This window comes from Crocodylus porosus, unplaced genomic scaffold (genome assembly GCF_001723895.1).
Source record: "Crocodylus porosus isolate Cpor-Errol unplaced genomic scaffold, CroPor_comp1, whole genome shotgun sequence".
NCBI classification, from domain to species: domain Eukaryota; kingdom Metazoa; phylum Chordata; order Crocodylia; family Crocodylidae; genus Crocodylus; species Crocodylus porosus.
Genome location: NW_017728906.1, coordinates 40,728,868 through 40,755,519, shown reverse-complemented (window position 1 = coordinate 40,755,519; position 26,652 = coordinate 40,728,868). Strand labels below are relative to the sequence as shown.

At 39.6% G+C, this 26,652-nt stretch overlaps 1 protein-coding gene across 1 annotated transcript in view; it reads left to right on the top strand.

The window, feature by feature from the left end:
• Window positions 1-26,652, top strand: part of DSCAM (DS cell adhesion molecule) — a 620,508-nt gene that overhangs the window by 488,725 nt on the left and 105,131 nt on the right. Inside the window, exons 17-20 of the mRNA XM_019557111.1 lie at window positions 9,823-10,063; window positions 11,725-11,871; window positions 15,085-15,240; window positions 25,476-25,609. Of these exons, the coding sequence (XP_019412656.1) occupies window positions 9,823-10,063; window positions 11,725-11,871; window positions 15,085-15,240; window positions 25,476-25,609 (678 nt within the window). The remainder of the gene's footprint in view (window positions 1-9,822; window positions 10,064-11,724; window positions 11,872-15,084; window positions 15,241-25,475; window positions 25,610-26,652) is intronic.

Here is a 26,652-nt window from a genome sequence, read left to right as displayed (position 1 = left end):
CCAATAGATCTTAAAATACTTTGCAAAAGTTATGCTGTTATTTCACTGCACTGGGAAATCTTGTAACAGGAATGTACTTCCGTTGATCAGAGTAACATTTTCTGTTTGTATCTGAATTTGGAGGCTAGGCCTTGTTGCTGATAAAATTAGTGCTCACAGGGGTGTGCTATGATTGCATAGGCCATGATCCCTAAAAACAATTAAAACCAACTGGAGTCTTTCTACTGCAATGGAATTTGGTACCAGCCCTTACTGCAAGGCTATCTGCAGTATGGAGGCTTGGACAGCTAGTTTAGTTGTAGAGGGATATGTGTCTGTGAGGCTGGATGAATCAGACAAACATAGTTTAAGCTAAATCACAGGCTCACAGGAAAATGGAATTCAAAGGCACCTCACAAGGTCATCTAGGTCAGTCCAGTGCTCATGGCATGATCATGTCTGATTAAACCATTCCAGCCAAGTAGCTGTCTAATCTGATTTTGAATGGAGATTCCACAATTTCTCTAGGGAACCTGTTCCAATTGTTGACCACTATCACAGTCAGAAAGTTCTTCCTAATCTCCAGTTTAAATTCCCTCTGCTGTGCCTTGCGGCCATTGTTCCTAGTCCTATCTCCTATGGTCACAGAGAAAAGCCCATCTCCATCCTGTCTATAATTACCCTTCAGGTTTTTGAAGACTGTTATCAAATCCCCCCTCAGTCTTTTTTCTCCAGAGTACATAATCCTAGTTCTTTCAGCCTTTCCTCATAAATCCTGCTTCCCAGGCCCCTAATCATTTTTGTTGCACTTGACTCTTTCCAATCTGTCCATATCCTTCTTGAAGTTAAGGGCCCAAAACTGGGTACAGTACTCTAGCTGAGGCCTCACCAGTATTAAACAAAGAAGAATCACTTCCTTTGATTTGGAAGTGACATTCCTGTTAATATAATCCAGTATGCTGTTGGCCTTTTTTACAACAAGAGCACACTGTTGGCTCATATTCAGCTTTGGGTCTCCTTCAGGGGCAGCCCATGTGAGACATGCATGCCACAAGTGGCACAGGTATCCTCTGTGTGTGGAACATGGCCAATCACAGAGGAGACAGGCACACATGGGGCAGAGTGGAGAAAGCAGAGCAGCAGATCAGGAAGGGATCACCGGCCAGGAAGCAGAAAGCAGACCAGTCAATTGGGCAGGGGAAAGGGAATGGAGTGTACTTGGGAAGAGTCTGGGGCTAATTTATGCCGTGTCTTTCAAAAAAGTTGGCCCCCACTGGCATACTGTAATCCCCGAAGATTAGCTCCTTTGTAACTTCCAAACTAAGTACAGACAGAGGCTGAACTGATTCAATCTTTGCAGGTGTCTCTAAACTGTGTAGATTGAACAGATAAGCAAGTGAACTCAATTTCACTTTTCAATCAGGAAAGGCAGCCAGACCCCTTCATTGGCCCATACTGGTAGCCAGGGGGCAATAAAGCATGCCAGCCACTGCAGAGAGCCCGGAGTCACGCCCCGCCCCTTAGCCTCTGAGCCAGCTGAGGAAGGGGTGGGGGGAAAAATGCACCCCTCTGGCCTGGGGGCAGAGGTTGGGAGGAAGCCCAAACCAGGGGCTTTACTCCACCTGCCTGAAGCCAGGAACTGGGCTGGAGTCCACCAGCCATGTCCCCTCCTTATCTTCTAGGCCTGCTGGGGGGGAGGGAAGCCCACACCAAGGCTTGGCTCCATGCCCTGGAGCTGGAAGCCAGGAGCCCAGGGTGATTCCATCAGCCATGACCCCTCCTCAGCCTCCAGGCCATCTGGGCTTCACCAGAGCTTCACTTCCCCATCCCTTCCCCCTGTCAGCTTGGAGGCTGAGGAGGGGGTAAGGGCAGGATACTCCAGCCCCACTCCTGGCTCCTCCGGGTGGAGCCAAGCCCCTTCCAGCCACTGCCCCATACCAAGCTGCACCTTGCTGGGGCTCCAGTGCCAGATCAGAGGGGTGTGTTTTTCCTCCTCACCCCCTCCTCAGCCAGCCAGAGTAGTGATAGTGCTTCTTCTAGGGAGCAGAGGGGCAGGGCAGAACCTGCTCTGCTGGAACAGACAGCACAGCCCAGGGGCTGCAAAGTATCCTGGGATGCTGGGGGATTGTGAGTTAATTTGAACCTGGAAGGGATCTGGGACAGAAGTTCCATAAACTGATTTGACCTAAATCCGATAAGTCTGATGCTATGTCCATCCAGGTTTAATCTTAAACCAGTTTCAGACATTTTGAAAACAGTTTAAGTGCACTGAGCTTCTGTTCTGTTACATGTTTAAACCTGTTTCTGATCACCTAAACCAGTTTATGTGTAACTTCTGTCCCTAGCTCCATAGTCCATTGCTTGTAACTGTTTTGTCTACATTTCATTCAGTGTCTTGATAACTGTGCAATATTTTACATCCAGTAGTTAAGAATGCACACAGCAGATTTCTAAATCAAATTTTAAAACAGGCTTGTAATCTATAAAAAGTGTACATCTCAATGGACAGAGTAAGGGTATTTTATCTGTAACCTAATCTTCAGAAGAACAATAATTTATATGCTCTGTTCATAATATCTCGTATTTTAGATTCTGAAGTGTGTAGCATAAAGTGTTAAAATAAGGTCAGTGCTGATTAACTTCTGTCATTAATGTCATTTATTGGTGATACATATTGTACCACATAAGTCAGAACTTTTGGAGAGCCATGAAATAATTGTAGAATGCTGGCCATTTATCATGATAGCATATTCTCATGCCAGATAATCCATGATGAGAAAAGATTATCCTATATTTAAATAGTCTGTCTGTTCCTGAATGACAGACCTTGGCTACTCAAATGGCCAACTAATGTAGGCAGATCGCAAACGATAGGGACTGTAAAGTAGTTCACTCATGTATTAAAAATGATGTATTGAAATCTCTATCACTACAAGTACATCCACAGAAAGGGTTGTTCTCATCAGCCCTAAATTAATGTTTCCCCATCCTGCAAATACAATGGAGACTCATTAAAACAAAGTACAAGTAATTGTGGTTTCTTGCACCACACTACCATTCCCTTAGTGGTCAGTGTCTTTGGGGATGAATCTACTTGGCTGTTGGTCTACCCTCCATTCTTGTGGAGTGGAAGCCTTACCTGTGAAGCAGCACATTTACTATATAGATCCAAAAGATGTACATCTTAAAGCAGATCGGGAGGCAATAACATTATACAATGTAGCAAGCTGCATCCTGTTTAATGCATCATAAATACAATCCTTGCATCTTATAAAGAAGTGTTTGGTGCTTGCCTTGACCCCACAGGTAAAAAAAAAAATTCTAGTCCAACTGATATCTCAAAATGACCCGGTCTAGCACATTTTAAATATTTCTTCATTAGGAGTCAGACACACACTGATAACATTTGTATCAACTTTATTTCATAGTTACAGCCATGTCACCTGTTCTTGATGTGGTTTCTACAACTAACAAAGGTTCATGGCTAACAAGAATAGCACCATATAGCATATAGTATACTTGTTGAACAAACTAAATGGAGCACATGAAGTTCTGTTTGGAAGGCACGTGGATTACCCACTGAATTAATGTGTACCATATACTGACTCTAGATTAGAGACCCTGTAAAGGAATGCTTAATGTGATATTACTTTAAAAGCATAGTGTCCAGGAACTATACGTCTCATTCAATGTTGCCACCTGGAATTGTCACAGTCCTACATGGATGGAAAGGATTTTTTTGAGAAGGGATTTTTTTGGAAACACTTAGCCAGATTTGGAAGGTCCCATTGTCTGTCCCTCTTCTTAAAGCTGACTTGTGAGGATTTTTAAACATAGAAATTAGAGTTGGCATCATTGGCTATTGGTAAAATGTAGGCGTCTAAATGTCATTTGCCTTTAAAAAAGTCTTCCCTTTTAGTATGTGGCCTCAGGCATGTTCAAATATTTGCAGCATAAATGAAAGTTTCATGCCAAAATGTTCAAGAAATACCTCAAATGTTCTAGGTCAATGTTGGATCTTTCAATTTTAAACAAGCACAGTTTATCTGTGCCTACACCTGTACCCATTTAGACACCTACCTGCTTAATCTGTGGATACTGTCAGGTGAGTAAAACATCCACATAAACGGAGCTAGAGTTGTGGTGTCATGGTCTCCTATTTGTGTTCAGCATTCAGATCATGGCCAAATTTAATCTGTTCTATGGGACCACAACACTTTTCAAGCAATAACATTGTACATAACAAAATATAATAAATTTGAACAGCACAGGAAAATACCGTAGACAAATACCATAGGGTATGTACACAGGATACCTTTACCCTAGAATATTCTCAATTTTGTCTACAGAAAAAGTAGAATGGGCACATGGCATGTGCCATTAACTGTAGAAGAAAGGCCATTCTTTGGTATAAAGTTACTCCTGCAAAATTTACTCTGGAAAAAGTTACTTCTGTTCAGTTAAATCCTGTTCTTTTCATCTGAATAGAACTTTGGTTATTGGATAGAATATTAACATATTTAAAAATATTAAAATAATATACATTGTAATATTCCAAGAGAACACAGAGAAAATTAAGTGGGCATTAAATTGGAGGCTGTGGGCACATCTACACGTTCTTTAATGCATCATACTTACTGTGCATTAAGTTTAGTATTTGTGTAATTAAGTACTAAATCAATGTGCAGTAACCAGCAGCACTGGCATGCACCTTTTTAGTGACATTACTGCACAGTAGCCTAATAAAACTGTGCAGTTTGCATTAGCACTGTTTGTGCTGTGACACATTACTGTGCAGTATTATTTGGTTACTGAGCAGTTAATATCTCATGCAGATGCGACCAGTGTTCTTAAAAGATCATGGTAACTCTTTGGAATGTCAATCAATACATTAATGTAGTCTTAAAAATTATTCTCTATTTTTTTAACTTTCCCAATTTCACAGTTTACAAAAAATGAATCATGTTCATTCCTTATGAATACAGAATTTGAATAAGCAGGAACATAGCTAAGTTAGGCTGCTAAAATGTTGGACTGGAAAACTTGCCTTTCATAGCACTCTAATAAGAGCAGGTCAGGGTTTTTCCCAATGACACTTTTTCCATCAAAAACATCTGTTTCATTGAAAGTGAAACTATCCACAAGAGTTGGCTATTTCAGTTAAACTTTATTTAGGAAAACAAAACAAAACCAAACAAAAACATTTAAGTAATTAATCAAGGAATGTTTCAGCAATTCAAACAGAACATTTCATTTTGAAATTACTTTTCATTCTGAAATAACTTTAAAATTAATGTGTTTCATGTTATATCTTTATACATAATTTTGTAAAAATCAGTGTTTCAGTGCTATCGGAACAACACATTTTAATTGATCCTGGGAAAAAAATAAGTTACTCTTTGGAAAATATTTGATATTTTGTTTTAGTTCAGAATGAAAACAAATTTTAAACTGGTTGAATTTCCCATGAAATTGAAATTCTGACTCCTTCATTGCCCTACCAGTGATGTGTACCCCAGTGTTTAGTCTGTTCGTTTTGATGCATATTATGTGTTAACGTTCTGTTATTGTTCTGTCTGTTTTACAGTATTATGTACATATATGTTTCAGTATATGTGGTTTGTTACTGTACATAATATATACAAAGTGTATGTGTGTTTTTCTCAACATTCAATGCATGCCTTACAGCATATAGTTTATGTATATGCAGTATTTTAATATGTCAGTATGCAATGTATACAGTTCACAAAAAATAAATGAACTTGTTTATATACTGTATGTGTTTTTATGCATATTAATGGTGATTTCAGTGTGTGACATGTTCTTGACAATTAATTATGTTCAGTGACCCTAACAAAACCGCTTAGAATGGTTTCTAAAATAGAATTCATTTAGAAGACATTTTAGGGCTTGAGTCTTTCAGCAGTCCGCTATTTTCCAGTTGGTCTGTAGAGATAAGAAAAATACATGCAAATCATTAAAAAAAGTCAATACTTACAGAAATTTTCAACTGAACCAGATGGGTAATTTATCTTGATTTCTTTGCTAAACAGGCATATAACCTGATGCACACAGAATGGTAATATTAGTATCTTAACTAAACTGGTGACCTTAGCTTTCTCAGTTAAGAAGGAAAGGTAACTTGCAGTTGTATTGTAAAGGGCACTGTTCTAATGAAAGCATCTGCAGACACTATATAAAGGCTGTTTCTGTGTGACATGGGAGGGGCAGTTTGAGGGCTCTATTGTCCTGTTGTCATCTATAGGTCAGGATACATGGTTAAATTATGCCTCCTGTCCTACATCATGGTTGCCCTGCTTGGTGAAAAAAGGCAGTAAATACATCATGGGAGATTCACTGCCAGGAGGGATTGTAGGAGGTTAATTCCACAGATATAACTAACAATTTTTGTCCCCTAGTCAGAGATGCTGGAGCATAGGGTACTGAGCACCACTGGGTCTTATCTGACCCCCTAGAATCAAAAACCTCAGCTACTGCTGCTGTGGCACAGGCACCCAACCTGAGACCTGCTGCTGCCATGAAGAAGGCTCCCTGGGACCTGCCATTTTGGCACCCCTTGTGAATCGGCACACAAGGCAGATGGCCTACTTACCCACCCCTAGTTATGCTATTGGTGAATTCTACTGCCATAGGTCCAGCCCCAAAGGAAAATGGGGACATTAGTTAGTCAAACTACTGCTTCCTTAAGGGATGATGATGGCCTGTCAAATTGAAATATTTGGGTTTGGTCCAACCCCTTTTTGTTTTCAGTGAAAAATCAGTTATTGATGAAAAGCAAATTATTTTGAGCCAAGAGTTTGTTGAGCTGAAAATTCAAGTGAGCTTTGAAAAAAAAAATGTTTCCATGGAAAATTTTCAATCATCCTCAACTATATGAAAACAATATCTTAGTGAAAAAAATCTATGAAGATTTTTTTTTGGAGGGGTTATTTGTTTTTTACTAAACCCATAATTCAGAAAGGTTTCCTATTTCCTGCAAGGGTCATAGATCTTTTAAAGTAGAATATTTCAACTGAGAAAACAATTTACCATTAAACTGTTATCTATTTAAATTTAGCAGAGTTATTTCCTTTTCCAAAGGTACAAATGTTTTTATTCCCATTAAGTGGTCCAGATGCTTTTAGTTTCATCAATAGAAAATACAATGCCACACTATCAACTAGTACAGTTTTATTAATGTCCTCAATTACTGTATGGTAGCGTTATTCAGCAAAGAAGGAAAAATAAATGCCAAAAAAAGATTATTCTGGCTTTACCTGCATGGACTTTGCATGGACTTCGGCCCTAACTATACTGTCCCTTTCCATGTTTATCTTCCACTGAAGTCAGTACTATTTTGTTTATGAAGGCCTAGCAATTTTGGAAGGTATACTTGCCATAACTAGTTCTGATTATGAAGGCCCACACTAAACCAATGAAAGAGGATGACACAACTTTCTTATAAGAGCCACTGTTTTTGAAGAAACAAAAACGTAAAATTGGTGTGGAAAAAAAAAGTCCTTGCTGAAGTTTTGTCTCCTTTTTTGGAGAACAGTTGGAGTGAGGGGAGCTAAGAAAAACAAAGTATCTTGAAATGAAACTTGTCTTTGGGTGCTTTTACAGAAGAAGCTATTGCACAGTGGTTACTGCACATGTATTTAGTACTTGTACAAGCAAGTACTAAATACATGCTCAGTAACTGGACTTATTGCTCAGTAGTGCCGATGTGTGCCTTTTAAGTGACGCTACAGTCTGTGCAGTTGTGTCTTGGCACGGTTTTTGCCACACAATGCTATGGCACAGTAGTATTAGGCTACTGCGCAGTCAGCGTCTCATGTAAGTGTGTCCACTTACGGCCATCCAGTTATAGGCTTAAGTATGGTATGAATATTCCATTGGTTTTGCTGGCAAGTAATCTGTTGGCAAGGGGTGATAGCAAAGTATCCATGATGTTTTTATTAAATTCATCATATCTTTAGCTCAGTAGATGGCAACTGGTTTCTGATGTGGCTGAATTTTGTGGAGGAAGTCAATCTGTTCTTTTGTTCTTTGACACAGGCAGACTAGTGTTGGGTAACTGGTCATCTCTCCTGAGAACCTCTGTCTTGGGGTGTTGTAAGGAATTATTCCAACATGCTTTCTAGTCTATATGTTGATACGGCTATTTGAAGAGATAGGCAGCTTAGAGTGTATTGTCTCCAATAGGAAAACTGGCTTTCTGTCTCCATTTCATCAGAACCAGCTGCTGTGGTTGATCAGCTTTATCCTTTATCTTGCTTGGATGAGAAAGACACATAAACCTGAAGCTTATGGTTAGTTAAATGATACACTTGAAGAATTGTTAACGCCGATTTGCTTGCCCAAGAGGGAAAGTTTGCCTGCCTTGGCACTCTAATTCACAACCTCTCCTGTTGGCCCTTATACAATTCTGAATATTCAGGCAGTGGTGGTGGCCATTAATGTTTTTTGTCATTAACTCCTACCAAAAAGGTAGCAACCTTCACCACGTTTAGATGTGGAAATTGGCAAAGTTCCATACCTTTATCACTTTAGGACTGAATTACTTCAGTGTATTCTAGATTAAGCTAATGCTTAACATCAACAGCTTCTCGTTTGTATCCAACACTATCTTAGGAATTGATTCAAACCTGGTTTAAATTGGTTTAAACCTTAAAACGTCTATCCTTAGTTTCCTGGAAGATCCTCACTTGCTGTGTTGTGCCTGTAGTAAATCAGATGAGGTGCTTGGTGGTGGTAGAACTTGTTTCCTTTGTCAGCTTAAGAGGCCCAAATTTCTATCTACATTACAATTTTTTCCTATGGGTCTATGAAATGGATGAATAATTGAGAGTATGGTAGAAAAGTTTGACTGAAGACTCTGATGGGATCTGAGAGAGTTAATTTAGTTTATGTGCATGGATTCTCAGTAGCATTTATATTCATTCAAAATAATCATTCATGTGCACAGAGCAGTGGACAAGAACATGTTTATGAAATAAAATTCTGTCAGCAAGTATTATTAAGAGAAAAAGATATGTTGACAATAATGGCCTGTCTTACCAAATAATAATGCTCATTTTATTTTTATACTATATTTTAGATGACAGACTACTTAAATGGAATGATCTCTGCCAATAAGAGTACAGGGATCTTGTATAGTGACTGAGAGGTATAGTGTAGAGCAGTGGTCAGAAATCTTTTACTGTTCATATCCTTGAATATACACTTGTTTCAGGAACTTTTCAGCATATAAATCCCTGCACTCAGATTTACTCTACCTTCAAAGTGCTCTTTCCCCAATGCCAAGTGGACTGGTAGGAACACATTTCAAAGAGCAGTATGTGATCTACCCAATTTACCAAGCCAAGTGTGTGATCTTGCCTTCAAGGCTAAGGATTTTGTGTGTGGATAGTAGGTTGTTTAGGCAAGAACACATAGTAGTACATGGTAAGCCTGCTGTGTAGACCTACCCTTACTGCCTCAACAGATGATTGCCTTTACTTGATTCATCCAGTTTATAGAGGAATAGAAAAATTAAATGTAGATTATGTCTAAAATATTTCACTGTTGTAGATATATTTTAATAATAATATAATAATATTTCCTCAACTCAGTAATTATAATCACATTGGGTATTAAACAACCTGACCTGGAATTTGTTTAGCATAGTAAAGAATTGTTACTTTATATATAGGAACTATCTTCAATTTAATACCTAAAAGTATGATTTTGTTCATTTGAATAACATTTTGGCTTTCTATGCATTTCAAAATAGTTAAGGGGAGAAATCTGTTTGAGTTTGCACATGTATACTTACCATGTCATCTTTCATATCCTGTTTAGGCTCCAAAGAAGCATTTGCAAAATGGGATTATTCGCGGATACCAGATAGGTTACCGGGAATACAGTGCAGGGGGCAATTTCCAATTCAACATCATCAGTATTGATACCACTGGGGACAGTGAAGTTTATACCTTGAATAACCTGAAAAAATTCACCCAGTATGGCATGGTGGTGCAGGCTTGTAACCGGGCTGGAATAGGACCTTCTTCTCAGGAAATCATCACCACTACCCTAGAGGATGGTAGGTTCTAGGCAGACAACTATCACATATGCTGTGGAATACGGGTTTTTTTTTTTTCATTATTATTATTTCCTTATTGGGCCTTTTCTTACCAGTTACGATTTATTTATCAAAGTGTATCTGTTACCTGATTACTGGTCATCAAAAAGAGCATAATAGAATGCCTGCCTCAGAGATAATAGGTTAGAAGCAGTCAGCCAGTGGAAGTGTACAAATTTCAAATCGCTACCTAGGGCATTTAGTTCACTTTAATGCAGACAACTATACTAATCTTTTGTTGTAAGGAGCTTGACTGAGACTTTCCTTAGAAAGTCCATTGCTTTGATATTGACTCATTTGTTGACTTTGTGCTCCCATTACTATATCATGGTGTGGCTTACTATCTTGCATAGTGAAAACAGTAAACCTGAAGTTATATTTTTTACAATAAAATGTGAAAACCCATATCTGTTCTTGTGTACAATATTTTAACTTGCCAGCTGAAAAGGAGGCATTAGATTTTCCAGGCATTTCCAAGTTAATAAGAAAAAAATGTTGGTGCTTACTGTCTATTTCAAGCTGCCTACTCAGAGAGGTAATTCAGAACTATTTTCCAAACCACACGAAAGAGCAATTCTCAGGCAATGATAGAGAGCCCTCTAGTGGAAAAAGAGAATTATTCCACATGCTATAGAAAGGATTGATTCGCCAAAACAGTACAAAAATATGTTAAAGGAAGAAAAATACCATGGATGACCCAGGTTTTTAGCTACTGTAAATTGGCATAGCTACACTAAAATCAATACCATTTGGGAACAACTCTGCATGTTAAACAGAATAATACAGTTCTTAAATTCTTGATTGTTAGAGTGTTTGAGAAGTATTCTTCATTGAACATTAGTGCTTTTCATTTAGTGAAAATATTGTTAATACTGGACAGAGACCTGCCAGTTATCACCAAGCACACATATTTGTTAATATTACATGAAATTTAAATAATTTCTTCAGACCCCAGCATGTTTGGGTGCTTTCTTGGCAACATTTTTTTTAACATCTGGGTGTGTTTTTAGGTCATTAAGTGAACTGAAAATAAGATAATTATACAGGCAAAAAGACAGAGTAATTTTACAAATGTTTTATTTCATGCTGAAATGGCTGACTAAAAATGTATTAAGTTTCGATCTAAATTTTTCAAATGTAAATTTCTATGGTAACATTAAAAATATATATTTCAGGAAATTTCTTTGCTTTCCCCCTCAGCCTGCTGATAAGTTGAAATATTTCAATAAACTGGAAATGTTAGTGGGAAAACAATCTAAAAAATGTTTATGTTTTTGTAATATTTTCTTGCACATTTCAATCAGCTGTAGCTATTTTTCTCTTAGTAGGAAGGAAGACATGGATGAAAGGTCATATTCCAGGAAGCAATTATGCTTGCAAAAAGCAACGAGTTCTAATTAACTGAAAAAGCATCTCTGTTTGTAATGAAGTATAAGCTATTGTTCAAATAAAGGATTTGAATCTAGTAATAAAAACTGAAAGCATAGCAGAAGGAGACTCTACCAAGATAGGGGGAACAAATGTGCATTTTAAACATTCAGTTTTACATTGGCCTGTAGAGCATGGATTTACTTGGTTTAAGAAATAATCCAGAGTTAAAAATGGTGAATATCTAATTCCAGTGCCCAGTTGCCCTCCAGGGAATGTCCAAGCCACTGCTACATCACCAGAAACCATCTCTATTTCCTGGTCTACACTTGCCAAAGAAGCCCTGAACGGGATTCTACAGGGATTCAGGGTTATCTACTGGGCTAATCTCATGGATGGAGGTAAGATGCATTAATCAAGCTATCAGATGTGGACTAAGAACACTGGCAAGATACCAGACAGTTCATGGTAATTTAGTTCTCTTTTGTAAACAGTGTATAACAACACTTTACATTTACTTTCATCATCATTTTACAGTGAGCATCATGCATCTGTAACATTAGCAGCTGTTATACAACAAATTATGAACATGTTCAAGAGGTTGTTCTAACCAGAGTCTAATTCTTACTGCTCACAGATACGGCTACCACCTTCCATTTATGCTTATTTTGCTGGTTTTCAATACTGAACAAAAACATCAAAACAACTATTAACAGCTTACACATCCAAGAAAAACCAAATTAAACACAGCTCTTATTTAAATATCAGAGATTTTTTTTAAACCCTGCATTGAGGTATAAGAGAGAACCTATATGACATTTCATTTTCTTCTGTTCAGCAAAATTACCTCTAAATGTATTATATATGTATATGTTACAGTGTAACTACTCATGCTAATCACTAGGGGTGTGCAAAACAAGCTGTATTTGATTCAGATTTGGCTCAGATCAGGGACAGTGGTTCAATTAATTGATTTGGATCACTGTCCCTCATTCAGTTTGGCTGAATTCAAATCTGAAGATTCAATTCTGATTCAGAGAATCAGTAATTTGGCCATAGACACAGCTTTAAATGTTTTTTCTACATACCTTGAGGTACCAGGCATCCTGAACACTGAGATGGTGGGGTGGATGGAGCATCCAACAGGAGCATGGGGAGGCCCCCCATGTGCTTGGCAGGGAACCCAGAAGTGCACCAGAAGTACTTCTGATCCACTTCCAGGTCTGCCAAGAAGCGCTCAGGCCCCTTTCCCCACCGGCTTGGCAATCAGCTGCAGGAGGAGCCAAGGTGCACCCCCAGACCCAGGAGGCACCAATCACCGAGCCAGGGAGGCATGGGTGGGACAGACCTGCGCACTCCCCAGCAGACCCAGAAGTGGACCGAAAGTGCCTCTGGTCCACTTCCCAGTCTGCTGCTGAGCACACTGGGAAGTCCCCAGTGCTCCTGTGGGATGCTCCATGCACCCCAGCATCACAGCATTCACTAGTCACTTGCTATATTGAGGTACGTAGAAAAAAACATTTAAACCTGTGTCTATGTCCAAATCATCGAATCTTTCCAAATCTCTCCTAATCAATTTGGAGGGTTCCGATTCAATTCAGAGAGATTGGGGCTGAATCTCCGATGAATTGAATCAGGGACCAAAGCTTCACACAGCCCTACTAATCACATATTTTAATGTACAATTTATTACAAACCGCATTGAGATTAAATACATAATTGCCATATTAGATACAATATGTTTATTTGTAAAAACAAGCCTGTTACATACGTGTGTATGTGTGCACATATTTTATATAAGATGCACACGTGTGCATGCACAGACACACACACACACCTATCTATATCTATATACATATTGTCCAGCAACAGGCAAACTGCCCTTGCCCAGTTCCTCCCAACTCTTCAGCCAGGGAGAGCTGGAGGCTGGGGCCACTAGCACAAGGTACCTATATATACCTTTTGTTTTTGCAAATAAATTGTATTCAGTTCAGCAATAATTCATAATTTTAATAACCATATAATTTCATCTCAGTGTGGTTTGTAATAAATTGCACATCAAACATCTGAATAGTTACACTGTAAAAATAGCATCCTTTCAGTCCATAGAGATGTTCCCGTTGGGCATTTTTGTTAATTTGGGGGGTGGTTTATTTGCTGACAATATGCGTTTGTTACCATATTTGGGATGAGAACACATTCTTAGAGCAATGCTTTTTCAAGCATTGGTTTGAAGTACTCAGAGATTTGAGTTAGCAGGAAACCCAAGATAAATGCATTGCTGGGCAACAAACTAAGTAAGTGTTCTTTATTAAGTTCTGAAATGTATCACCTGATTGTACCTTCATATATGTTCCTTTCTTAATAAGCTTGCACTATTATTTATTTTATGCGTTTTACTCTGGCAAATCTATGTGAGGGAGCTGGATTTTATTCTGGGTTTTTTGTCTATCAAAAATAGTTAAATATTAGCTTAAATTGCCTTGACAAATTCTGCCCTCTATTAGTCATACTTGTGTGGCCATGAGGTTACACATGTGTGACTGAAGTCAGAACATAACCATGACATCCCCTATTACTGCTGATAATACCTGTGTCAGAAATAATTTAAGGTAAATTGCTCGTGCCTTTGTACATTAAGAATAAAGTCAACAAAATTAGCACAGTCAAAAATTGTGCTGTGTTCAAAATAAGCAATGTGAAATACTAAATAGTAATTTTGATTCATCAAGAAAATCATTCCATTGACTTCAATGATCAAGCCGTGTAAGTCCATTTTCAGTGCCTTGCTGATGTCTACATTACAGTATATTCTACTGTATCTTGCAAAATGCAGCTACTGGAAAAATAATATTTAAGCTTGGATATCTTTATTTTATTTAGTTCTGTTTTGGGTATTTTTTGATTAATTTGGGGATTCTTCTAGCTAAATGTGGTCGTTTACCATTTCTGTGATTTTTTCCTGTTTTCTACAACATGCTTTACATCATAATCTACATCGTATGTCTTTGAAAACACATTTGGTTTTATCCCTTCTAAATCTATTGTTAATTAGCACTAATGAATAAAGAATATTTTAGAGTGGGGTTGGCCATAAAGTTTTAAACCAAAAGATTGCTGTTTTTCTTTATGAAAAATGGTAATTCTTCAAAAATTGAAAAAAGAATTAAGAAGATGTTTGATTTTATCCAACGTTTATTTTTCAAGGAAATGCTGTCTTCTATTGAAAATGCTAGCAATACCATTATAGAAATATTTTGTTTAACAAAAAGCTCACTCTGGATCAATTTTACTTGCAATCAGCATTTTGACAAAGATTTTAAGACTCTTTTCTGTTAACAGTGTGTTTTAAAAAAACCCTGAAAAATGGGTCTATTTTTGAAGTATATGGTATGAAAACATTTTTCCTTTAGTCTTCAGATACTTTTGAGTACTGCTTTATAGTACTGAAATTGTCTGTTAAATAATCATGAAGAGTTCTTTTTCTTTTATGGTTGCCTGTTCCTGTATCTGACATTTTACCGAACTGCTATTCTCGTATTTCATGAACATAAATGGTGAAAAGAAGAAGGATATTGCCAATAATCCATTGGTTCATTTTTTCTGTTCCTTAGAGCTGGGTGAGATTAAAAATGTCACTACTACTCAGCCCTCGCTAGAGCTTGATGGCTTGGAAAAATATACTAACTACAGCATTCAAGTGCTGGCATTCACACGAGCTGGAGATGGAGTCAGGAGTGAGCAAATTTTCACCCGCACTAAGGAGGATGGTAAGAGCTAAGCACTTCTCTATAGCCAGTCTGACACTATGGATTACTGTGTAGCAGAGGACAACAAAGAGTTAGGAGGAGCTGAGAAAGGGCTGTTTTCTAGGCCTGTGTGAAGGGGCTAGTATTTGCTTCGGATTCAGGTTTGGCCAATTTGGGGGACAGTGATTTGAGTCAGTGATTCGAATCGCTGTCCCAAATCGATTCAACCAGATCTGATTTGGACATCTGGCTGCTGCCAAATCTTTGACTCACACAGGCCCATTCCCTGCTCACTCTCCCAGCCCCAGCAATGGCTGCCCTGCCCACCCCAGCTCCTGCACTTTAAAAAAAAAAAGCCCCAATTCACCGGGTGCTGCCAGGTGGGGGCGGTGATTCCTGCTGCCCCTCACTGCACCATGCTGCATGGGAAGCTCTGCACAAGCCCCTCACCCCGCACTGTCCCAGCACCCCCCACCATGGCTGCCCCACCCACCCCAGCTCCAGCCCTTTAAGAAAACAAAAAACCCCAAACCCCACAGACTCACTGGTTCCTGCCCAGTAGGGGGTGATCTCCGCTGCCCCCACTGCCTTGCACCATGTGGGGGGCTCTGCATGAGCCCCCCCGAAGCCCTGAGGCTGTTGCAGGAGCCGGTGAGCCCAGGGGTATTTTGGGGGGGTTCTTAAAGGGCCGGACCTGGGGTTGGCAGGGCAGGGCTGAGGGGGGGCAGGGAGCTCATGGCAGAGCCCCCCCACACAGCATGAGGCAGTGGGGGGTAGCGGGGATTCCCCCCTGTCCAGCAGCACCCAGTGAGTGGATTTTTTTTAAAGGACTGGGAGTTGTGGCTGGGCAGGGCAGCCATGGGGGGGGTCTGGAAGAGCAGGCGGGGGTCAGGGGCGCTCAGGGGAGCTGAGGATGGGGCCTGGCAGGAGTCCCCCCATGGTTGCCTCCCATCTCCTGCTCCTACTTACTGGCTCCAAGTCTGGGTCCAGCTCCCTCCTGCAGCGGGTGGGGCCTGCCCAAATCATTGAAGCTCTCTGAATCTTTTCTGAATCAATTCAGACCTTTTTATTAGTCCCCTGATTCAGTTCAGATTTGGAGATTCAGCCGAATCTCCTCCAAATCAAATCAGCACCTGAAGCTTTGCACAGCCCTACAGTTTTCCCATTGCAGAGCAATATGTCCCACAACAAAGCACATGTGCAGGGGCGTGCACTATGGCAATGTTTGCCATTGCAAGCACATACCCTTGCATGTCTGGATGCACCCGTTCAGTGCAACATAAAAACTAGGCCTTTTTGTATATTCTTTCCTTTGTTGACAAGTTAAGAATTAACACGGCAATGCAGGAAATTGTTTACGTCTGTGGTGAACTTTAACCACGTGAGGAGTGATTTTTTTTCACAAATGTAACAAAAACCTGTTTAGCCAGATTGACTTTTTGGGGGTTTTTAAAATTGTCCTTCAGACATTTCCTAATTCTTTTTAAACAGTTTAAAATGGGGGAAAGTATGTTTTGTTAACTCTTTCATAATGTACTATATGGCTGACAGGATTTTCCTCAAACTAAAAAAAATCAGTAACACACAAGAACATAACAAACCTGAAAAGAAAAAGAAAATATTTCTCCCCTTTCTTAAGTCAGGTAAGAAAGCAAACAAGCAAACTTGGGTAAGTTTATGTCCAGTTCATAATGTAAGAAAATATATAAGCATATGAGAAAAGGTTATAAAGAAACTGTTTTAATATAGAGATCACTCTAGGAGGCTGTAATACACTATGTCCCTAAACTCCAAAAGCAATAAGAGTTACGAGACTAACTTGTTCCCGTGCTTTTGAAAATCTCATGAAGCACTTTTCTATGTCTTTGGAAATTTGACCCCCAAAATGTTTTTACAATAACTGGACAGAGAATCAAGTATAAGGGTGCATCTACATGAAACACTAACTGTGCAGTATCCTACTACCACTGAGCAATAGTGTGCTGGGCAAAACCCATGCTAATACACTGCTGCACAGTAGTATTAGGCTGCTGTGCAGTTAGCACCTGAAAAAACTCATGCACCAGCAGTACTGCACAATAGCACAAGCTACTGCACATTGATTTAGTATTTGGTTATCCAAGTACTAAACTTAATGCACAGTAACTATGGGACACCAATGAGCATGTGGATGTGGCCTAAAGCAGGCTAATAGTATTTCTTTAAAAATTTCTTCAGGGAATTTACAGTATTTTTTTTTTGTCAAATAAATTTCCCAGTTTTGGGAAAAATATTTAAAATGTCTGTATTGAGACTTGCTAAAGTACTTTAAGGAAGTTAAAATCCCAACTCATAGTGAAATTCAGTGCATGAATGTACATGATTAATTTAATGCAAGTTTTCAAATAAACTTTTTGGAGGTAGTTCTTAAACTTACATCTACTTACATGTTTTATTGTGGTGGAGTGGTGTCAAGTGGCTTTAGGAGAATAAAGCCCCTAATTAATATTTCTTTTCATTATTCCCTCAGCCCTAGGTAGGCTATTTGTTCCTAGGCTGTTTTTGTTTTCACTATTTACATATTTCCTTTTATTACTTTGAACAAAGAAAGGTTAACAGCAAAATCAGGAGTATATCTCATAATTCCTAAATGTAGTTCTGCTTCCAGCACTCAATAGAAGTAGCTGTGTGTGAACACCTTTATCCAGTCAGCAGCAATTACACTCTCTAAAACTGCTTCAGGATTCTGCTTCCTACTCTGTGGGCATGTATACATGTACTATTAATATGATATAGGCTTACTGCACAGTAAAATACTGTACAGTAAACCTTCCCTGGGAGTGCATCTACATGTGCACCCTATTGGGAGCAAATCTGTTCCCAGTGGGAGAAGCCCAATACAGGGCTGCTCCTGCCCTGTTCTGCCTCCCTGCAACAGCCAGTGGGGAGCTCCAGGCTCCCCAGGAATGCTAACCTGGCAGTGAGCACAAGGACCAGTCCTGATGTGCATGGGGCCACGAGAGCTCTGCTGGCTGCAGCAGCAGCTGTCTCCTGGCCCCATGCACATCAGGAGGGGTCCTGATGTGCAGATGGTTGGGAGACAGCTGCTGCTGCAGCCAGCAGAGCTCTCCCAGCCCTTTGCACAGATGCCAGTGAGCCCCATGCCCAGCAGGGCTTCCCTGCCTGGCAGGGGGCTTACTGGAAGCTGTCCCACTCCTGGGGCAGCTGTCAGTGAGCCTCCAGCTGCCCTAGAAGCAGGACAGGTCCTGGCCAGCCCCCTGCTGGGTAGGAAATCCCTGCCAAGCTGGAGGCTTACTGGCAGCTGCCACAGGAGAGGGACAGGTCCCAGCCAGCCCCTTGCTGAGCAGGCAGTCCCCACCTTGTCAGGGATATGCTGGCACAGGACAAGTCCCAGCTAGTCCCTGCTATATGGGGAGTCCCTGCCACTGGCAGTTGCCACAGGAGCAGGACAGGTCCCAGTCAGTCCCCTGCTTGCTGGCAGCTGCTCCACAAGCGGGACAGCTGCCAGTGCACCACCAGCTGAGCATGGAAGCAGAGATTTCCCCACTCTTGGTGCTGCATGACTCCCAGGTCCTGTGGGGAGCTGGGAGCCATGCAGCACTGGCACAAGTCTGGGCAGAAAGTAATCCCATCGTGGCGCTGATCAGCTCCTGGCTTCTGGGAGCATGCCATTACTGGGGACAGAGAACTCCTCCAACCCTTGTGGCAAACTGCGAGTATAGCTGACGGGTCAGCATCTACACTATTGCTACTGTGCAGTAACTATTGTGCAGTTAATCTAATACCTGTATTTGCAGGTACTAGCTAACTGCACATTTTACTGCATAGTAAATGCCATGCACATGTAGATGGTGACACTTTACTGGGTGTGTCTACATGAGATGCTATGTTGCCATAGCAGTGAGCTATGGCAATGTAGCTTGTTGCTGTGGCAATGTAGCATCGGTAGGTACAAAAGCAACAAATTTGTTGCTATTGCACAGTAGGGACAGAAACGACCTGTGCACCACTGGTACTGCACAGTAACTATGTAGTAGATGCACCCACTGTGTAGTAGATTTGTCTACTGAGCAGTAAAGCTTCTTGTGTAGACGTACCCAGTATAGTTTATCCACGCCTCAAAAGAAATGGTGGTCCCTTTGTGTCCTTTCACAGGACAATTTGTTTGCACTGGATTTCAAATCAGAGATCATGTGACATTCCAAAATATTTTAAGCTTGGAATTTTATCATCATACCTCTAGCTTAAAGAAAAGTCTAAAAAATGAAGACATTGTGCAGTAACGTGTTCTCAAATGATTTTTGCATCTATGTAACTGTATTAGTAAATATTTCACTCTTGTGCTTCCACAATGAGGTTTCAGTTGCCATTTGAAACCATGTTATTCTATATTACTTCTTGAATTTTTTTAACTCTTCTTTAAGCTAGAGATATGATGATAAAATTCCAAGCTCAAAATATTTTGAAATGTGACACAATCTCTGATTTGAAACCCTGACAGTGCAAACAAATCATCCTGTAAAACAGTAGTGAACAAAATGCAGCCCGCGGGGTGGATGCATCCCACCAGGCCATTCTATCCAGCCCGTGAAGCCCTTGAAAAATTTAGAAAATTCATATTTATCTGCCTCTGACTGCCTGCCCTGCGGCCCTCTATGGCTTGCCAAAACTCAGTGAGCAGCCCTCTGCCCGAAACAATTGGACGCCCCTGCTGTAAAATGACTTAAAGGGACCACCATTTCTTTTGAGGTGAGGATAAACCATACTGGATGCATCTACACAAAATGCTTTCCTGCTCTGCAGATTAATTTACTACACAGCAGGTACATCTGCTACACAGTTACTGTGCAGACTCAGTGGCACATGAGCCATTTCCAACTCTACTTTTTCAGTAGCTTGTTGCTGACTCCTAAGGTCCACAAAGAAACCTGTTCCTGAACTCGGAAAGCACAGACTCTTTGATAGTTGACTGCTATACAGGGGTGCACATGGAGAACTCTTTTAACACCCTTTTCTGTGAAGCCATGCAACAGTCAAACAGTCTCTGGTCCAGAGGTAATGAATGCAAACTTTCTGGACATTGTGAAAGTCTGCTCAATGGTTTTATTGTTTATTTCAGTACCAGAAAATCTCATCAGAGATATTTACTTAGATAATATCACTGTTTCATATCTTGTGCTAGTTTCAGTGCACTCCTTTATTTTTTTTTCTTTTCCTTCAGTAGGAAGTCTTCCTTGTAAAATCAATGGCACATTATGTCCCCCCTGTTTCTGTGGAAGGCAGATCATAGCCATTTGTCACTGACATATCAAGGGTGCAGCTTGAAGATACATGTCCAGGATTATCAAATGTCTTTACAAACCTAAAATTGACAAAATCTTTTCACCTCAAATAGTAAAATAAATTATTAATGCCCAGTGATAAAGGAAGGTCCTGGACAAAATAAGTTTATATTTAGGCATCTTGTAATAGTTGTTTCTGTTTTTAGACACCAGAGGTCAGACATAGCTGCTGTTAAGCTTAAAAGTGAAAGAGATTCCAACTAATAAAATTAAGCGAGCCTTTCTTTTAAGATGACACCATTTATGGTTTTGTCTAATTTCTCCCCTTGAGCCTTCAAAAAAGTGAAGTATTCCTATCGGAGAGCCTTCTGGCAAAATGACAAGTAGATTAGAAACTTCCTGATTTAAAAATTAATTGTATTTTTCCCTACACTTTTTGCTTTACATGAAGTTTACTCATTAGCCAGATTTGTTCTTCACCTGAGGATTTATTTTACTCATTATTGAAACTTTAAATGGATTTTCTAATTCTCTCACTCTGTGGGTTTAAACATTTTCACAATCTACTAGTAGCATGGGGGCTGAATTATTTCTTCAATTTTTCTTTTCTGGAAACGATACAGTATAACATTTTAATTTAAACAATTAATCTGTGTGTCTTATTAGACAGAGTTGCTCTGCCAGTTCCATATCTGGGGTGGATGAATGGGATGGGGATGCATAGCTCCATTCATTTTGGTGGAATGAGACCAATTCACACCAGGCAACTCACTCAGGAGTCTTTTCACATAGGATACTTCCCGTATAGAGGCAAGCACATAAAGCCCATAATGGCCTTATGTATCTTCTTTCACCTCTCATATCTGACCACCATCTGAATCTATACCTGGTACAGGGAGCTTTTGGGACTTGCATAACCTAGAAGGAGCTGTGCTTTCCTTTATCATTTTCAGTTCTTTCTCTCTCTCTCTCTCTTTATTTCACTCTTTTTTAAAAACCTGTTGTTCATATAGGAATGAGGATTGCATTTCCCCTCAAAGCTAGATGTCATATAATATCATGCTAATTGATCTGAAAAGAGTAAATAGACAGCTACATCACCCAAGTTAGAGTTTGCCCTAATGCAAATATTAAAGAAAAATAACTTCAGAAATCATTCCAATGAATGACATGTTAAATGTGGATTGTTTGGAGAAGATTGTGTTAACTGGTGGGTCTAGCTATGGAGATCATGCTATCACTGGCAAGAATTAGGCTCAGATCCTCTGCACTGTATTGAAGAGACATACTTAAAGCTCTTTTCAAGATACAATTTGCCTGTGCCATGCTTCAATGTAGTCAGAGTTCTCAGGTAGTTTTGCTTCCTATCCAAACAAGACACAATATGAACCCAATGCAGAATGAGATATAAACGCTGTTTTACCTTTTACAAATACGTGTAACACCATTTTACTGTGAATTTCAAGTGAAAAGTATCCATTTTGATGTTAATTACAGCTAATGTAGATCTGAATTGCAGAAGGAAAATGTGCATGGATGAAAGTGCTTTTTCCCCCAATATCCATAATGGTCAGTGGGATTGCCCCGTGCTGTGCAGGGCTGGGGCCTTGTGTACAAAGCACAGCCTTGCCCTCTGACAGAGATGATAGTGTTTCCAAACGCAACATGCCAAGTGCTTTTTGCCTCTCTGGTGCCTGGTACTGTGAAGAGAAATAGACACTCATCCATCACTTATATGAAGCGAGAAAGTCCATGAAACTTCTAATAAAATCGTTGTTGACTACCAGGAACTGTTGTCCCTTGTTCTTGTTCTCCCACAAAATCATTCTTTTAGCAATCCCCATTTTCTTCCTAGCTGCAGGAACTTATATACAGTAACACAAAGTGCCCCCTCAAATTTTGAAGGGACACACTTCATAAGTGTGTGGAGGGATTATATTCTTTTGGCTAGAAATAGACATCACCTAATGAAGGGATCAGCTGTGCTGCAGGACTGTTGATCCGCTTCACTGGGTGAAACACATGTTGCCCCTAATCCTGTCCTTGTTGGTGCAGGACAAGGGACGATGTGGTCTTCCTGATTTCCCTGCTCAGCCAGACCATGCCCTGGGTCTGGCCAGGTGCAGAAGAGTGCTCCTGCCCAGTCAAACTTGGGGCTGAGTGGGGACAGTGCCCAGAGGTACTAGATGTCTGCCACAGTCAAGTGGCAGAGTCTATTACTACCTTTTGTTAAGCCACTGGTTTTCATTTCACTGTAGTACAGCACAAAGTATTGATGTCTGTTGCTCAACACTTGTGCTGTCATAATCAGACATCAGGAGACATCTGTTTCCACACTTTGTCAGCACCTGTTGACCAGAGAATGATCTTAGGGTCCATTTTTGGCCTGGTCTTTGAAAATCCAATATTTCCCATAAGACCCCAGGGACAGCTATAAAGGATGTTTGGTGTTTTGTTGTTCAGTCTTCATTTTCTCCCAGCTTCTTTATCCTCACCCCCTAGAGTCAATAAAACTAGTCCATAGTGTATTCCATATCTAACTTTTCTTTATTAGAAATTATAGGACTCAAAGAACTGGTAAGAATGACAGAAAACTCAGGCAATAACAACTATGCTAAAGGGGAAAAAAGATAAATTTGAAATTTGGTAAAACACCGTCCAGTCCTCTTGAAATCAGTGTCCTATAATAACCAGATGCTACTAGGTTCATAATAATGTATGGCAATAGGAATATATATAGTATATTAACACTAAAGGATTGTGAACATGCTTCTCAGACATAAGGTGAGTAGCACTTGACACCTCCACAAGCAGGTTACTGCTTAAGAATATATTTAATAATATTTGATAATCAGCCTCCCAATTAACTATCGTATAATTCCACTTTACAATCCATTATAGAACGCCAACACAGGAGACTTTTACCATCTCATGAAGGTTTTCTGAATGCTAAAAGCCATATGCTTTTTTTTTCTCTTTAATTGAATTTCACCACTTAGTGAAAACAAACTTTTCTTTACATGACTCTGCAAGATCTCCTATGGTTTTCTGAGTAAATACATACAATTAAAATTATTTTCAATTAGTGTTTGTCAGTATCTATGTGTTAAAGAACAAACACAACAGACCAATGAAAAGGAAAGGTTTTCATGTGTGTCTGCTGGCTAAAGAACTCTAATCAATCCTGAATTAATCCTTCAACATTTGACAACCATAAGCCACTCCATCAGAACCTTTCCCCATGGATTAAATCATAATTTGCCAATAAATTACTTTAAGCTCCTAAATTTGGTTGCAGTGATTTCCAGGAAATGTTACTGGCCATAAAAGAAACTCCCATTGGGCTAAGTAATTACCCAGGAGAGCCAGGTTTCACTCTTCAGCAGCAGTAACAAATAGCATTTCTAATGAGCTAGATATTAATAATGAACTGGATGCTGTCAAGCATCACTATTTACTCTGGATTGGATGGAACCCGCTAAATGATTTAGTCCATCTACAGCAAGGGGTTGAGTTTGGGAACATAACCATGAAATCCTCATTTGGCTCTTCATTCTCAATATACTATAAATAGAAAATGCTGAGTGATACACAGCGTTTTGAAAGGATGCATCTAACACAAACTTGCACTTAGTACTCATCCATCAGCCTTCTGACATTCTAAGGGAAACGTTAGATGCAGTGGAACAGCAGCAAACAACATAGCTAATTGAAATGGAAACTGAAATATGCATTTTAGAAGGTGAGATATTTCTACTTACCTATGAAACTAAGTTAGCTGCAGATTTAGGCTGCAGTCCTGCTAGCTTCCACAAGCAGACCCCCACCCCACCACCTTGGTGCCCATTAATTTCAAGGAACATTAGATTTGGATTAAAGATCATCTTGCAAAAAGAGATCCCCATCTGCCAAGTATTTGCTGGCACATGAATCCTGTTTTCTGTGGTACTAAACAGGATATGTGGACTGGGATCTGGAATTTCCACTCCATGTGAAGTGTGACATCTTGATTTTTATTGTCATTGTCTCAAACTGAAGCAAAAAGCTGAAATGCCAGAATTTCCTATGAAACAACACTGCTGAAATATTTCCCTCTGGGACCATGAATATGTTTGTATTAGTAGCATTAAAATGTTACACATTTGACATTAATATAATATTAAAATAAAGTGCACTTGTATAATATTAACTGTAGCACATATAAATGTTACAATTTTAAAGTAAGTCAAAGCATTATCAAAATAAAATGTCTCCATTGTTTTTGTTTCCTTGAAGATGTGACTGAACCCAACACCAGGCCACAAAATCGTTCCCTTTTAGAAAAAAGTTCATTTTTCCACAGAAGGTTGGTCTGTCAAAAATTAATTGATCAAGCCTTATTTGAAGAATAACTCATGCTACCTTAAATGCAGCTTCTTTTGTACTTTTCATAAAAACATGATATTCTTACATACCCCGCTTGTACATAACAGGAAAAGAAAGTATGTCTATGTATCTGTGGTCATGGAGAAAAGTATACAATATGAATGTCTGGGAAATGATATGCCCGTATACTCATGCAAATAAACAAAAGTGGGGAATTAAGGTTATATATGAAATGAAATGTGAGCATTATCTAACTTCATTCTTTAGGAATGCAACTTCAATGCTTTTTCCCCCATAACGTTTTTGATGGAACATATAATGAATTGCTGCAAATAAATATTCATATATGGTGTCTTTAAATATTTGCATGTGTATATGAATACGGTGTATATGTTGCCTTCAAAATATAATTAAAATGTGTTGCAGGAGTGGCACAGGAAATGCTAGTTATAACAAACACTTTCACCGATGATAGTTATTCTTTGCAGGGTCTGTCCTGTTCTTTTCCTCCTCCTAAGTAGTTCTCTTGTTAGCTGTGTTGTACTGTACAAGTTGATGTGTTAGGATGGCTTTGGTTCACTTTAATAACTATAGCCATTGCTCTTCCAGTTCCAGGTCCTCCTGCTGGAGTTAAAGCAGCTGCAGCTTCAGCCTCCACTGTATTTGTGTCCTGGCTCCCTCCCCTTAAGTTAAATGGCATCATCCGAAAGTACACAGTGTTCTGCTCACATCCATATCCCACAGTAAGTTCAACAAAACAAATACCAGGGTACAGTAGAACATTTGCAGATATTCAGTGCTTCACACTTTTCTTGCTGTTTTTCCTTTCTTCTTCTTCTTCTTACCTTGTGCATAGCTGTTTGTTTTTTTCCTTTGTTCACTTTTTTTTTTTTTACAGCACTTACAATTTACTTCAACATACAGACTCCACAGGTTGAATATTTCTAAAGAAGCAGGTTCTGAAGTTTGTTTAAATTGGTTCTTACAAAGCTGGCCGCCAACTGACACAGCCCAAGTGCATCTGTATACATTATGGAAACATTCATTTATGGACATATTTGCTGTATCAGACACCCAGCTTGATCTACATTCCTACTTTTTGGCTTGAGTATTCATGTGTGAAGTAACATAACGACTTTGTGAATAAGCATGTTTGTGTGAGAAGCATTTCCCCATCCTAGATACACATTCTGTTCCCTGCTGAGGATGTGTCAAGAGAAAACTGAACTGAACGTTATATATCTTTGGGCATGTCCACACTGCAAAGTTATCATGCCAGGCAGTGGCTCAGTTAAACACACCACAACATGATTTGCATGCCACCTCCTGAATCAGAAACAGTATAGCTGTGTTCATGAAACACTTCATTTTTCTGAATTGGCTCTGCAGCACAGCCATGCTAATTAGCATATCTGCACTGCCAATGCACCTTTGGCTTTAGCTGCTAACACCTGTGAAACAGGGCATTGTGTTTGAGATTTCTCCTGCCTGTCCCTGTTATTTATGATAAACACATACTTTTTTTCTGTCCCTCAGCTAGAGAGAATCTGACTTTTGTTAAATCAACTGTTCTTTCAATGGGAAGCAGACTCCCATTGAAAACATAGGCCCTTTGGAATAAAGTATTTAGGCACCCAAATACCCAAGTACATAGGCACCTTTGAAAACCTGTCCCGAAGTGCCTATGTAATTCTTAAAAATGACACTTAGCTCATACTTCTTTTGAACACTTTTGTGGCGAAATGCCGGGCTAGCGGCTCCGGCACCGCTTAGGGGAGCCGCGGGC